The 14961-nt window shown below is 39.2% G+C and overlaps 1 protein-coding gene across 4 annotated transcripts in view; it reads right to left on the bottom strand.

Moving 5' to 3' along the window:
• CPED1 (cadherin like and PC-esterase domain containing 1) overlaps positions 1-14961 on the bottom strand; it is a 158426-nt gene that overhangs the window by 25144 nt on the left and 118321 nt on the right. For all 4 annotated transcript variants that reach the window (XM_065661316.1, XM_065661403.1, XM_065661580.1 and 1 more), the window contains one exon: positions 3526-3643. In XM_065661316.1, the coding sequence (XP_065517388.1) occupies positions 3526-3643 (118 nt within the window). The remainder of the gene's footprint in view (positions 1-3525; positions 3644-14961) is intronic.

Below are 14961 nucleotides of genomic sequence, written 5' to 3'. Positions count from 1 at the left end.
TTAAAAATTGTGTGCAAATGTATGCATTTTTTATCCAATTATCACGAACTTTCCCTATAGTAACTTCACAACAGTTAGTCAATGTATTCTTAACCTTTAAAAATAAGATTGTGTTGAAAGATGAAATAAATCTCACATATAAAAGAAGAAATATTGCAAACAACCAATACCAGTTTGGAAATTAAGCTTATTTTCTATTGAAATTATAACCTGCTTTTCCCCCATTTATATAAGGCAGCAGCATGCAATGTAGCTTTCAGCATCACGTCAATCAGTTTTGTGGTGCTCTAGTAATTGGCCCTACCAGGCCAGGGAAAGTTTACCTACTATTCAGTGAAAGAGAGCAGGAGAGAGCTGCTGTTAGTTTATTCACAAATTAGTTAGTTTATTCACAAATTAAACACAGATAAATGGAAACCCGTAAATATGAGTTTTCCACAGGAAGAGTGAAAGTAAACTGGATTTTTGGCTCAACAGAGCAATTTATCATCTCATGTATAAATCTTCTCCTTAACATATGAGATTAAATATTGCCAGTACTTCGAAAAACCGCTCTCTTTAAAAGGCATGAAAAGAAATATGTTTTTAAAATAATTCATTGGACTGTTTACCTTGTATTAAAATATGTTAGTCCAAAGTTAAAAATTTTAACCAATAAAGATAGTTTTATTTCTCCTTTCAGCCTGTTTTGTTTTTATTCAATCTTTCCCACTGGCATAGCCACAAATACATATTTTATGCTTTTAAGAGCAAAAGCAAAGTTTTCCAATAGTGCTAAACAATTATTCATATAAAAGGAAAAATTATATTCTAAACTGACAACTCAGATTTTAAATGCTCAACCAAAACTAATGCTAAAGATAGTTTGATGATTTATGACTAGTTTAATTTTATATTTGGTGTCTATTTGGCACACTAATACTTTGAAAAATGTTTTCTCCATGTATGTGCTGTAGATTTCTTTTTCTTTAGCTTTTAGCTGCACTCATTAAAAACAAAACTGAAATTACTTTTAAAGGACACAATTTTGTTGCTACAGAGTAAATGGCCTTAGGCCTACAGTCTTATGTTCGAACTGAAATTTACTCTTTGTAACTAAAGGAGATACTAGCTTGAACATCAGTTTATGTCTCTGCTGGACCCCAATCCAGATAGCTGTTGAACACAAAGAGAGAGCTCATACAGAATTATGTTAAACTGGATATGTAGTAAGTGTGGAAAGCGGGCTACAACTAAAATACGCATGTCTCAGCAGCAAAGTGAATCTGTGATCTCTTACCATATTTTGTAATTACCTGCAAACCAAATTTCCAGAGTGCAGCAGTGTGATTCACCTGCAGGGATTTAGTACAACTTGGGGTTCTCGTGGTATCTATCAATTCTTTCTCTCTCTCTGAGGAGCCAATCTCACAGTTGATGCTTGCTGGCTTATGTATTATTGATAATACAGCAATACTGAACAGAGAGCTAATGTTCCTGTGATAACTTGATTCAAGTTCCATTGAATCAAAGGGAATCTTCTGACGGAAAAAAGTTTTTAACAGCTATAAGAATCATAATTTCATTCCATGATCTGAACAAGATGGAAAGAGAGAACTTTCCCATGTGGAATAGTCAAAAAGAGAGAGAGAGATAGTGTAAATTAAGTGCATATTTGGTAAGATACTGAGCTTCCTCAAAAGAATAGCACCATGGTGACTAAGACAGGAGGAAGCCAGTTCCCTGAACTACTGTCTGGGTACTGCATCAAAGGACTAGAAATGAGGCATGAAATCCTGGTTGTACTGAACTGCAAAGCAGACTGCTGTCTTACCATTAATCTTACCATTAATGTCAGAGGAACCAGAGTTTCATCTCTATCTCTGCTGCTGTGCCTCCACCTCTGTAGGCACAAATGTAAGCTTTTGCCAGCACAGCTACATTTTGCAGTGGTAGTAGCTCAGCACCCCTATACAACTAACCTGTTCCCTGACATAAGATCAGTGTATAACACTGCCTTACTTCTGCAGCAGTTTTGAGCTTTCTTCTGAGAGGAAATTACATTGCTTGGCTTCTCTGAACATTTATTTAAGTAAAAGAGATGTTGCTGCTTTAGCTGGGAATTTACAATTGCTCCCACATGTGTTAGGAAAATGCTCACTGCCAGGATTGGGATCTCACTTGGATGTTACAAATTTGGAATGATTTTCCGCAAAACCCCCATGCTTTTCAGTTCCAGCTGGAAGTTGTGACGTACATTAAAACTATACAGCCATTTTTTGCCAGATACTGCAAACCCCAGTTTTAGGCTCATTAGATACCTCTTGGCAATCTTCGCTTTATAAGCACAAATTATTCTTCCCTGTTTAATATACTTGCCCTCAGAGACTACTTCTCCTGAAGTTTGTTTCCATTTTAATTGCGCATATTATTCACAATAAGGCTGCAAAAGAATATTTTATATTCAGCTTTACTTAGCTAGATGCATTATTCAAAATAAACATGTTATGTATCAGGAGAAACAGTTTATCTGCCCCAGAAGGACTCTACTGTGGATTTGGTTTGGGTTTTCTAGTCAGAAACTTTATGTCCTGATATAGTAGCATAAGATGGGTTGTGCTTCTTATTATTCACAATTTGCTTTGTGATTAAAATACACAATTTCTCCTCTGTGCATTCTGTTCATATAACACAAAATTAATATTTGCATCTGTTTCACATGAAGTGATGCATTCAGGCAGTTCCCATATCCCTTTTACTTTGTATTGCTTATTCTGTGAGATTGTGCAAATTTATTGCTGTGAGAAGCTGTTCCTATCCACGGCAAGATAGAAAATAAGAGTTTAGCAGACCATACAGGAGTGTGGGGTTGTTTTTCATTTGTCTAACAAAGAACTAAACACAATTTATTATTGTCTAATCCAGCAACAACTTAAGCTATAAAACTGCATACCTGAGTAGTCCTGTGGAATACTCAGATTTGTTAAAGTATACTTGCATAAACCTTCATGCAGCTGTGACCTAAACATGACAATCTGTTGTAAGTTGGGTTCTCACTAAACCAATGAGATATCTTGATAATGTTTGGTTTGTCCATCTTGGTTTTAAGGCATCAATATGTGCAAAATCATGTACTTCACTCTTTGACTATTTTTGAGTTTCCCGTATAGAAGTGGAAATATAAAATTCAAATAGATCACAATGTTGTATTCTTTTCATAAGGCTAATTTTTATTTTTAGTAGATAATCCCTTCCATTTAGAATAAAGCATTTTATTTAAAATGGTTTTGTTGGACATATTTCAGTGCATTTTAGAGGCTACATGATAATAATACAAGCAGTGGTAGGTAACTGATTAGTTATCTACCTAATTGTGAACTAAAAATTGTCACAAACTAATTAACTTGATTTTTAAAATCTGTAACTGTTACAAGTGATTAGATAAATTTACTGTATGTAGGTTGGTGCATGTCCACGGAAAAGAGGAAACATTGTTTCTAGTTTGATGAGGTGAAAGAATTAATTTTCAGAAGATTAACTGCAAACCTTTTGTATCTCCAGCTTCACATGTCTTAAACATCGTCTGTGAAATTGCTGAGAGGTATTCACGAGACAGAGGCTGCAAGCCACAGGACTCCTCTGGACGAATTCGAGAACCACAGTCCTGAATTAAAAGGAAATCTGTGAAAATGACAGTACTGCACCCATCCATATGACTTTGAAATCCTCTTCAAGTACATTTAAAGAGAAAAGAAGTTATTTGAGGTTGGTTCTGCAATTCATTAATCCTTTGCTTTTACAGATATATTTTTAATATGAAATTTTTAATCCTTTTTCCATTCAGACAATGGTTTTGTAATAAATTATCACAATCCACAGTAAATGTATAAGATATTACATTTGCTAAAGGTACAAGAAAATTTATTAAGTCAAACATATATAATGTTCATGTAATGTCATGTTGTCTATAGTTAGTGTACAAGCTTTACCTATTTGACCTCAGTAAGCTTGTACACATATTTGCAGTCATATGGAACACATTTCTGTCATAAAATGTTCCACATGAGCTTCAGGAGATAGAGATGCATAAAGGAAAAGAGAAAGAAAAAAAATTTCAAGGAGAAAATATGTGAGCTAGTAAAATGTTTTGTAAGAGAAAGTTGTGGCCCTTTCTGGCCAAATGGAATATTAGTCATAGTAATGTTCAATAATTCAAAAGTTCCCTTTTTAAAGAACTGCATGTGCTTAGAACTACTAATTTTACAAACTAATTACACAAATGGAAACACTCTTAGTCTGGAGTGTTTTCATTTTGAGTAGAAGCATTCTTGAAACCTAGAAGAAAATGTCATTTCTCCAAAAAGAAAAAAAAAATATTTCATTGGTCCTTTCTTCACCAAAGTATGCTGATTTCTATTATTATTTTCTAAAAATATATTAAAGTTAGTTGGGCAACTGCCATGTGATATCATTCACTGCTTCCATGGAATTATGATACATCTAGGATGCTAAAACTAACAATAATGTTGTAATATTATCAAGGTGAAACTTAGTTTAGTAGGATATGTGCCACTTACACAGATGGAGATACGAATCCACCCTGGAATTCAGTAAATAGTGGTGAGTCTTGAATATGCAATCAAACCCAAAGTGAAGTAGTTGTCTCACAATTATTCCTATCTCATTAAATTCCACGGTGGGAGAAAAAAAAAAAAAAAAAAGTAAAAAAATAAAATAAAATCTTCCCACTGACTTTGAAGGGTGAAGGTCACTTTTATGCATAAAAAGTCAGATATGTGGTAGGTATATGTGGGTTCCTTGGTACAGTTGTCCCGTTCAGTGCTTAGTGCTCTATAACTAGGGAAGATTTGACTATTATGACAAAACGAACAGCACAGTATCTTTCCATGTTAAACTGTGATGAGGTCCTGGAGCCTCTGGGTCTGGATACACTGTACAGCTATTTGACAGTATTACTCCAAGTAACATTAACATCAGAAAGTAAAACAATTTGCACAGGACTTCACAAGAAAGTCTGAAATTCCCAAAGGTGCTGCCACCACTCTCAACATAGTGCCATAAAATAACTTAATAGGGATTTTCTTGTTCATACCTCTGCTCAGGGTATGTATTTAAACAAACAAAAATTTCTTTTAATTGATTCCCTGGATGATATTATTAACAACAGTTTAATGTGGCTGGTTTATTACTAATCACAATCAATATGCAGGTCAAACTACATCACCGACTCCCTTTGACTACATTGTGTTTTCACAGTATGCAAACCATGAATTTTAAAGGACACTGCATGTGTTTAATGTATAATTCACATCTAAAAATATATGGTCATGAGAGATTGTGAATCACTAAACAAGCCTTATTTGCTTCATCTTGCCTTTTGTAGGAGACCAATACTTTATCATCATTATTGACATATTTAATATAATGCACAAAATGAATCTATGGCAGCTACAGATTTACAGCAGCTCCACCAATGCACGGCACATTAAGGGCTTTTCTAACTGCCCGAAGATTTTTTTTGAGTTTTCTTCAGGTACTGCAGTGATATGAGATTGCTTCTGCCTTGCCCACAGATGAAACATCTTGTGATCTTGAGTATGTTTACAAAGGATCACTCATGGCAAAGATGAGAGCCAGACATGTAAACTTAAATGATAGCTCTTGCTCTCTGCTTCTTCTTCCTGCGAACCTTCACTTTTAGAAGGCAGACATAAAAAGCCCCTTGAGATGTCTGGACTAGAATCAAAAGAAAAAATTCCCCTGCCTTACGTACTTCAGTGCACAGTTAGAACTGACATTTCTAAGACTGGTTTGGCATTTTACTAGTAAACTTTCTTTTATCTTTGCGGAAGATTTTCTGGATGCCAGCAAATAAAAGTGGAATCAAGCTTTGCTCTGTACATCTAGAGAGCTTTCAGTCAGCATGAGCTGACAGTTAGAGTGAACATTTCCATCTGCTGTGTGAAAAAAAAAAATTGTTTCTGTTCTGACCACACTATAGTGAACTTAATTCTTCATAAATTTTAGCCTTTAAGAGATCGCACAGATGTCTGAGCCTGCTGCTTTACAGTTCTCTCAAATTATTAATTTGGAGGTATTAATGCATATGTTATTTAATTTATTTATAGTTTAGGTACCCAATTTAGTGAGAATTTTGTTTGTTTAGCTCAGATTTCCATAACCACACTTATTTTCTCTCAGTTATGTACTTATGCATACGCATACATATAAACAAACATAGATTCATTCAAGTGTACACAAATATTTAAGAAAAATGCCTGGTTTAAGATCATACAGATGTGTGTGATAGAATAAGAGACATAACCAATGCCTTCATAAAGATGATCCACACTCATGCAGCTATTATCATGGCTTGAATATCATACAGATAATACCATTGTAGTTGCAGTTATACTTTAGATTAAGAGATCTAACATCACTATTAATGGATTTTTAACTGTTGTACCTTTTTACCACCTCCACCCTAATGAAAGAATGATTACCCTGAAATTGCAGTAACTGCCAAGAGATCAACCCCATAAGCTTCCAGCAAACTGGAAGCAGTTAAAAGGAAGGAAGATAAGAAGCCCATGACTCTCCTGGGAAAAGTCACATAGAATAGGGACAAATTGTCCATCTGCATTTGTTTGAATGGTTGGTGCTGCAACAGTGACAGTGCACGACATAACAAAAATAAAGTCACTTTTAGCATCTATGGCTGCTGCTACCTGTCAGCTCAAAAAGCCATTTTAAAATAGGAAGGTAGGGTTTTCAGATTTTTTCCAGAGCAACTCAAATCTGCTACTCAAAGCCATTATCTTCAGTGGACATAGATTTATGTTAATGAAATGAATGCTGTGGAAACTCCTACCCAGGATGCCTGCATCAAGGATCTGTACTCAGCTTTCTCAGTAAAAGTCTGTTTGTTTGTTTGTTGTTTTTTTCATACTAAATTCCCCAGCAATCAATGGGAATGGTGGCTCAACACTTCAAAAAACAGGTAATTTCTCCTTAGCTATTCGTGTCTGAAATAGCACCTAGCCCAAATCACTGAAGGCTACTACTACTAGACTAAAAAGGATCGACATATCAGAATGTTTTCAACTAAGCAGCAGGAGAAACATAACTAAACTCACGGGAATTCACACACAACCAACATATAGCCAAAATCCTGCATAGTTTTAATACCCAGAGCCCCAAGGGTCTGGGAACTAGTGGATGAGGTAAACCTCACTCACTAGCTCTCAACAAAGAAGGCAGGAGACCTCTCCATCCATCAAACTCTGCCCCTGCTGTCCTTCAACCAGTGCTGCGCATCAAACCAGCAGGTCACCCAGTCACCTCCCTTGAGGCACTACAACCCTGCCTCATCTTATGCTGCTGCCAGGACTGCCTTACCTCTTTTGACTGTTCACATTTTAGACATGACAGAACAATTTTTTCTGGGACAGAGGTAACTCTGAAAGCTTTCCTCTTGGCCTTTGTAGGCTTAACTTTATTTGATCTGGTTCTATTTAAGCTGACCCAAGTTTCTCATTAAACCCTTTCATGTCTCTTTAAGTCCATCTTTTTCTAGTATTTTAAACATTACCAAAACTGGATGAAAAGTGATTAAAAATGATGCTATGGAAGGAATTCTAATAAAATTGGTCAAAGAGTGAGCTCATGAAATAGTGAAATTGTATCTTATTGCTAGGGAATAAATTATAAGCAGATGGATTAGTTCCACTCGATCAACTTCATTAATACGGCAGTAATAAATGAAGGAACAGCTGGCATATTGAATTCTATTCAACTATCTCCCTCTGTCCAGCTGCAGTGATAGATGAACCTCCAAAGATTCAGGGGTTCAGGCTGGTTCAGTTCAGCACCCAAATTAGCTAGACTGAGCTGAAAATTGTGGGTGTACAAAATAGGTCTAGAAAGCTCCAACAAGGAGCAAAGCAGTCTTCCAAGAAATTTTAGTTCACTCCTGCATTTGGCTGGGAAACAATGACTATCATTATTCATCAAGCACTAAGACATAGATGAAGACATTGCCTACACCAAAAGACACACAAATCCATTAAACAGAAAATATAGGATTAATGGGTTGAACTGATGGAGTAATGTCTCTGTGTGTTGCATCTATGTTTTAAAGGAAAGAAATTGCCAACACTGTGTTTTGTAAGGAACTTAATGTGTTCCATCTGCAAAATGGGATAATATTTCCCCAATGACCCCAAAGGCACTGTCACAAAAAAAAAAAAAAAACACGTTAAAAGACTATGAGATGCTCGGTTCCACACAGATCTGGTAGGGGCCATAAAAACACTTTAGAAAAGGAGTCTCGGCACTTGCAGAGTTGGAACACACAGTGCACAGACATCAGTAGGAGACTGGGAATGATATGAAAAGCTGAGATACTGGCCATATTGTCAAGGCATGGGGGAGACATCAGAGAACAGTTTGATATGTGTACAAAGTGTAGCCATCAGTCTAAATTGCTTTCAAGTTCATGTTGTTGCTATAATTCTTCTTTTGTCTTAAGAATACAAGCATACCACGAATCGCAGGATTTTTCTCTCTCAGTCACAAACTTCTATCTAGAAAATTTGTCACATTTTAACCACTGATGGAGGAATGTCATATCTACACGATACCTTTACTATCTGCTAAGGAGCTTTTGAAAATCCCAGGAGGTGCCTCTCTACAAAGACAATACCTCAAAGCACATACAGATTATACAGACAAATAAATTTCATCTTGATACTAGAGCAGATGCAAAGTGGTTTCCCCTGCACTGAGAATGCTAACCTCACAGACAGCTAAGAAACTGTTTTGAGAAATAAGCACTACTTATAAAAAGAAACTATTACAAGCTTCATAACACTATTTATGTGTGCAGAGAGTATAAAAGAATCCTTTCAATCTATGAAGGATTTTGATTCAATTGTGTTTCACATCCTGTTTAATAATACAATGTCAGTTGGACTCACTCTGTACTTTCCTTCCTGCTCCTAAATAGTCAATAGTTCAAAATTCTGCATTTGTGAACCATAGCACAAAAATATTCATGAGGACTAAAAAGTCTGACTCAGTGTAGCAGAGACACATGAATTACGATTCTGAACAGCTCAGAGATGTGTCAGAATTACTTGAAGTAAGATGGCTGAATGTGAAATCCAGCTTCATTAGAAATAAAATATTGTAAAGGTAAGTTTTGGACAATATTTCAAATCGTACCTAAAGATAATTTTAGCTTAGTTTGTTTCTTTGGGTTTTTTTTTTTCCTTTTTTTTTTCCCCCCAATATTTGAAGCTAACATCTACATGGGTTTTTCAACCACTTTCTTAGCAAACATGTTTTACAATTGATGATTTTTTCCCAAGCAAGAACAATGATGATTTCAAGCTTGTGTGCTTTATAAAATAAAAAAACAAAGCAAGAAAATAAGGAATTAAAAGAATTTAGTGTTTCTTCCTCCCACAAAACGAAGATAAAACAGCACAAAGGAACAGCAGATAAAGAAAATCATTTTGCTATTTTAGGTACTGGTGTTTTTTTTTGGTTTAAAAAGTAAGGTGGTAATGTTGACCTGGACACTTTAAGAGCTGCATCAGTTTTGGATTTCTACTTAGTCCTTCTCTTTCCCCCCATCTTTTCCTAGTGCAAGCTCTGAACGTGAATTGACCTGAATTCTGCCAAGTCCACTATCTGAAAATAAGGAATAGCATGAGAAAAGCAAGTACTTTGACAGTGCAAGAAGTGAATATTTTGTCTGATAACCAAAGGAATTATTAGGTATTTACGGTTCCATCTCCATAAAATGCTGATGTGGACCTGACCTTTCCCTGGTAATAGGGTATAAAAATGTACTACATTAGCTGGGAAATCCCAGAGCCTTGTGGCTATTTTTAAAGGGTACTCTTTTCTAACCCCCCATGGTCAGGATATATGGCATTCACAGTTCACATATCAGAGAGATCTATGCTCTACACCTTCCTATGTGCAAGAGGTGATTGAGCTCTAGCCTTGTCTCTCTTATTTTAGACTAAAACCTTTATATTACAGCCATGATGAGCACAGCAGAACTTCTCAGTCTACTACTATTACTATAGTCAAAAAGTATTAAAAAGTATGAGTGAAAGAATGAATTGGAAAGCATTACTGTTCATTCATTAATTCTGAAATTTAAATACTTTGACTATGAATGCAATGCACTGAAAAAAACTGTTAGCCAAGGACTTGCTCCAGTCAGGTATACATCTGCTGAATGTACTGTTAAAGCTGCTTTTCACTATAAAGGCTTTTTGGAGAGACATCAATTTGATGGATGGACCACTCGGTGGATAAAGAACTGGCTGGATGTCCACACGTAAAGAGTTGTGGTCAATGGCTCAATGTCCGGCTGGAGACCGGTAACGAGTGGTGTCCCTCAGGGATCGGTGTTGGGACCGGTCTTGTTCAACATCTTTGCCGGTGACATGGACACTGGGATTGAGTGCGCCCTCAGCAAGTTTGCCGATGACACCAAGCTGTGTGGTCCGGTTGGTACGCTGGAGGGAAGGGATGCCATCCAGAGGGACCTTGACACATTTGTGAGGTGGGCTGATGCCAACCTTATGAAGTTTAACCATGCCAACTGCAAGGTCCTGCACCTGGGTTGGAGCAATCCCAGGCACAGCTACAGATTGGGCAGAGAAGAGATTCAGAGCTGCCCTGAGGAGAAGGACTTGGGGGGGGGGGTGGGGGGTGGGGGTGGGGTGTTGGTCGATGAGAAAATGAACAATACTGTACCAAAAGCATTTCTTTCTCATTTTTAGCACAAAATCCTGTAGAACTTGCCAGAACATCTATTAATTTTACTTATGGTTTGGGGCACACTGAGATTAAGATTCCGAAGAGGGATTTAGGATGATTGGGTCCAGTTCACAACTCGGCTTCTTATTTTCTGTATTGGCTTGCAGATGTCTTGGGAGCTCCATCAAACACTACTCACACCCGTACTATATCATCTCAAAACCCTTGCTACCATTCTCCTAAGGGGCTAAGTTTCTTCCAGTGGGCATAGGCAAATTCATCCATATCTCAGTAGAGCTATGTTAGTCAGCCTTTGTAGCTTTCATAGTTCAAAAATCCCTGTGCCAACAGTACTTCAGATGAGGATTGGGTTAGGGATCAGCTATGCAAACTGGACATCTGTAAATCGATGGGTCCGGATGGAATGCACCCACGGGTGCTGAGGGAGCTGGCGGAGGTCATTGCTAGGCCACTTTCCATCATCTTTGGTAAGTCGTGGGAAATGGGCGAGGTGCCTGAGGATTGGCGGATGGCAAAGGTCACACCAATCTATAAGAAGGGCAAGAAGGAGGACCCGGGTAATTATAGACCGGTCAGCCTTACCTCCATCCCTGGAAAGATGATGGAACAACTTATTCTTGACTCCATCACTAGGCATATCAAGGATGAGGGGGTCATTAAGAACAGCCAACATGGTTTTATGAGGGGGAAGTCATGTATGACCAACCTTATAGCCTTCTATGAGGAAGTGACTAGGTGGAGGGATGATGGTAGAGTGGTAGATGTAGTTTTTCTTGATTTCAGTAAGGCATTTGATACTGTCTCCCACAGCATCCTCACAGATAAGCTAAAGAAGTGTGGGCTTGACGATCAAGTAGTGAGGTGGATCGAGAACTGGTTGAAAGGAAGAAGGCAGAGAGTTGTGGTCAATGGCGCAGAATCTAGCTGGAGGTCTGTGACTAGTGGAGTTCCTCAGGGGTCGGTGCTGGGACCGGTGCTGTTTAATATTTTCATCAATGACCTGGATGAGGGAACTGAGTGCACCCTCAGCAAGTTTGCTGATGACACAAAACTGGGAGGAGTGGCTGACACACCAGAGGACTGTGCTGCCATTCAGCGAGACCTGGACAGGCTGGAGAGTTGGGCGGGGAGAAACTTGATGAAATTTAACAAGGGCAAGTGTAGAGTCTTGCATCTGGGGAAGAACAACCCCATGTACCAGTACAGGTTGGGGGTTGACCTGCTGGAAAGTAGTGAAGGGGAAAGGGACCTGGGGGTCCTGGTGGATAGGAGGATGACCATGAGCCAGCAATGTGCTCTTGTGGCCAAGAAGGCAAATGGCATCTTAGGGTGCATTAGAAAGGGAGTGGTTAGTAGGTCAAGAGAGGTTCTCCTCCCCCTCTACTCAGCCTTGGTGAGGCCGCATCTGGAATATTGCGTCCAGTTCTGGGCCCCTCTGTTCAAGAAGGACAGGGAATTGCTTGAAGGAGTCCAGCGCAGAGCCACAAAGATGATTAAGGGAGTGGAACATCTCCCTTATGAGGAGAGGCTGAGGGAGCTGGGTCTCTTTAGCTTGCAAAAGAGGAGACTGAGGGGTGACCTCATCAATGTTTACAAATATGTGAAGGGAAGGTGTCAGGATGATGGAGCTAGGCTTTTTTCAGTGATATCCAGTGATAGGACAAGGGGCAATGGGTGTAAACTGGAACATAGGAAGTTCCACGTTAACATCAGGAAGAACTTCTTTACTGTAAGAGTGACAGAGCACTGGAACAGGTTGCCCAGGGGGGTTGTGGAGTCTCCTACACTGGAGATATTCAAGGCCCGCCTGGACAAGTTCCTGTGTGATGTACTGTAGGTTACCCTGCTCTTGCAGGGGGGTTGGACTAGATGATCTTTTTAGGTCCCTTCCAACCCTTGGGATTCTGTGATTCTGTGATTCTGTGAGTTACATTTGAGAGTATATATGGATAAATGCATTGTGGGAGTATTGCAATTGTTACAAGACAACCTGGGACATTCAGAGTGAAGGTAAAAACATTAAAGAAATCCAAGCAGCTTAAACAACCGAAGTGCATTTAAAACAGATTTAAAACTGATTTACAGCAAATGCAGAAAAAAAAAAAAGGAAAAAAAAGGAAACTACAGAAAGATTGCACTACTGTTCGCACTTTCTTCAATGTAATAAAAAGACAGAAATATGTGGTACTACATCTTTTCCCTAATGAAAGCCACGAACTATCATTGCAAATATTATGAAAGACTATGACACCAAAGAATAACCCCATAATAAATGAGCTAATCATAAAAGAATTGTGAAAGCTAACTTTGTCTTGGAAGTGACGTGGCTCTCCAGATACTGGTCTACAAGCTCCCATAGTCCACACAAAAAGAATCAGCCATGCTTGTTACTGGAGGAAATCTGAGCTATATTTAGGCCTATTCACAAGTGTGGTTATTATTCTGACTGTTAAAAATCTTCAAGTATTAGTCTACCCAAAGCAAACACAATGAGGAGATGACTATACAAATTATGGGTCTCTGAGACTGATTCCTGGTAAAAGACAGGTCTCCTTTCCTATTTCTGTGTAATCTTCGGCAATATGTGGACTTTTCAGACCTCAATTTTGCTATCTGTCAAGGGAGTCTAATAATATCATCTTAAAGAGACCTTTCTCTCCCCTGGGCAGAATGGTAGGTCCTCAGAGCATAAAATTTGAGAGATACTGTAACATAGGAAACAGCACATGGACAGACAGTTCTCCAACCAGTAACATCTTGGTTCTTCATTGGAAGGGTCTCTGTGCAAAGGACTACATGTGTATGTCTGTCATAGGGGCAAGGCAAGAATGGGAGCAGGAAAGAGCTTAGCCACCATGAGACTAGGAGCTGCTCCATCCACAGGCTAGATGTGTGAAACTGAATGGAGGATGAAACCGGATAGAGGAAGCACAACCAGACTTGCTGTCAGCTGTTGTGTGAGAAAGACCAACTGAAGTGGGTATTTGGCTCCCTGAGAGAGCATGCGGTAGTTCAAAGTGGAGGACAGTCTCCCCTGTACCCAAGACTGGATGGGTAACTCCCAGAGAAAGGTACACTTCAGACACATTCCTTTCCATATGATTTTTTGCGGGGCAATACATTTGGCTCCTTCATCATTGTGCTGATTCATGTAGAATCTTATTTTTACAAGCTGCAATCCCCTAATTTAAATTTTTTAAAGGGTTGTACCAGATATTTGGTGTGTGTTTTCGTCCCCAAGTTGTATCAGATGTTCAACTTAAAAAAAGTCCTAAAACTTTCTCTGCAAGCTTTACCTCACTAACATTTGCTATGCAATGCATAAGGAGCCTAGTTACACTGCTTGGACATGGTGTATTTCCCTAGGCCTTAAGATGCTTAAATCTCTCTTCCCAACCAATTTCCCTAGATTGGCCTGCACATAGAATCATAGAATAGTTCAGGTTGGAAAGGACCTCAAGATCATCTAGTTCCAACCCCCCTGCTATGGGCAGGGACACCTCCCACTAAACCATCCCACACAAGGCTTCATCCAACCTGGCCTTGAACACCGCCAGGGATGGAGCACTCACAGCCTCCCTGGGCAACCGATTCCAGTGCCTCACCACCCTAACAGGAAACAATTTCCCCCTTATATCCAATCCAAACTTCCCCTGTTTAAGTTTTAACCCGTTACCCCTTGTCCTGTCACTACAGTCCCTGATGAAGAGACCCTCCCCAGCATCCCTATAGGCCCCCTTCAGATACTGGAAGGCTGCTATGAGGTCCCCATGCAGCCTTCTCTTCTCCAGGCTGAACAGCCCCAACTTCCTCAGCCTGTCTTCATACGGGAGGTGCTCCAGGCCCCTGATCAACCTCGTGGCCCTCCTCTGGACTTGTTCCAGCAGTTCCATGTCCTTTTTATGTTGAGGACACCAGAACTGCACACAATACTCCAGGTGAGGTCTCACGAGAGCAGAGTAGAGGGTCAGGATCACCTCTTTTGACCTGCTGGTCACGCTCCTTTTGATGCAGCCCAGGATACGGTTGGCTTTCTGGGCTGCGAGCGCACACTGAAGCCAGCTCATGTTCATTTTCTCATCGACCAGCATCCCCAAGTCCTTCTCCGCAGGGCTGCTCTGAATCTCATCCCCTGAACATGAGAAAAGGAATGTGATA

The sequence above is a fragment of the Lathamus discolor genome, chromosome 1, assembly GCF_037157495.1.
Source record: "Lathamus discolor isolate bLatDis1 chromosome 1, bLatDis1.hap1, whole genome shotgun sequence".
Taxonomy (NCBI): domain Eukaryota; kingdom Metazoa; phylum Chordata; class Aves; order Psittaciformes; family Psittacidae; genus Lathamus; species Lathamus discolor.
This window is presented reverse-complemented; position numbering and strand designations above follow the sequence as displayed.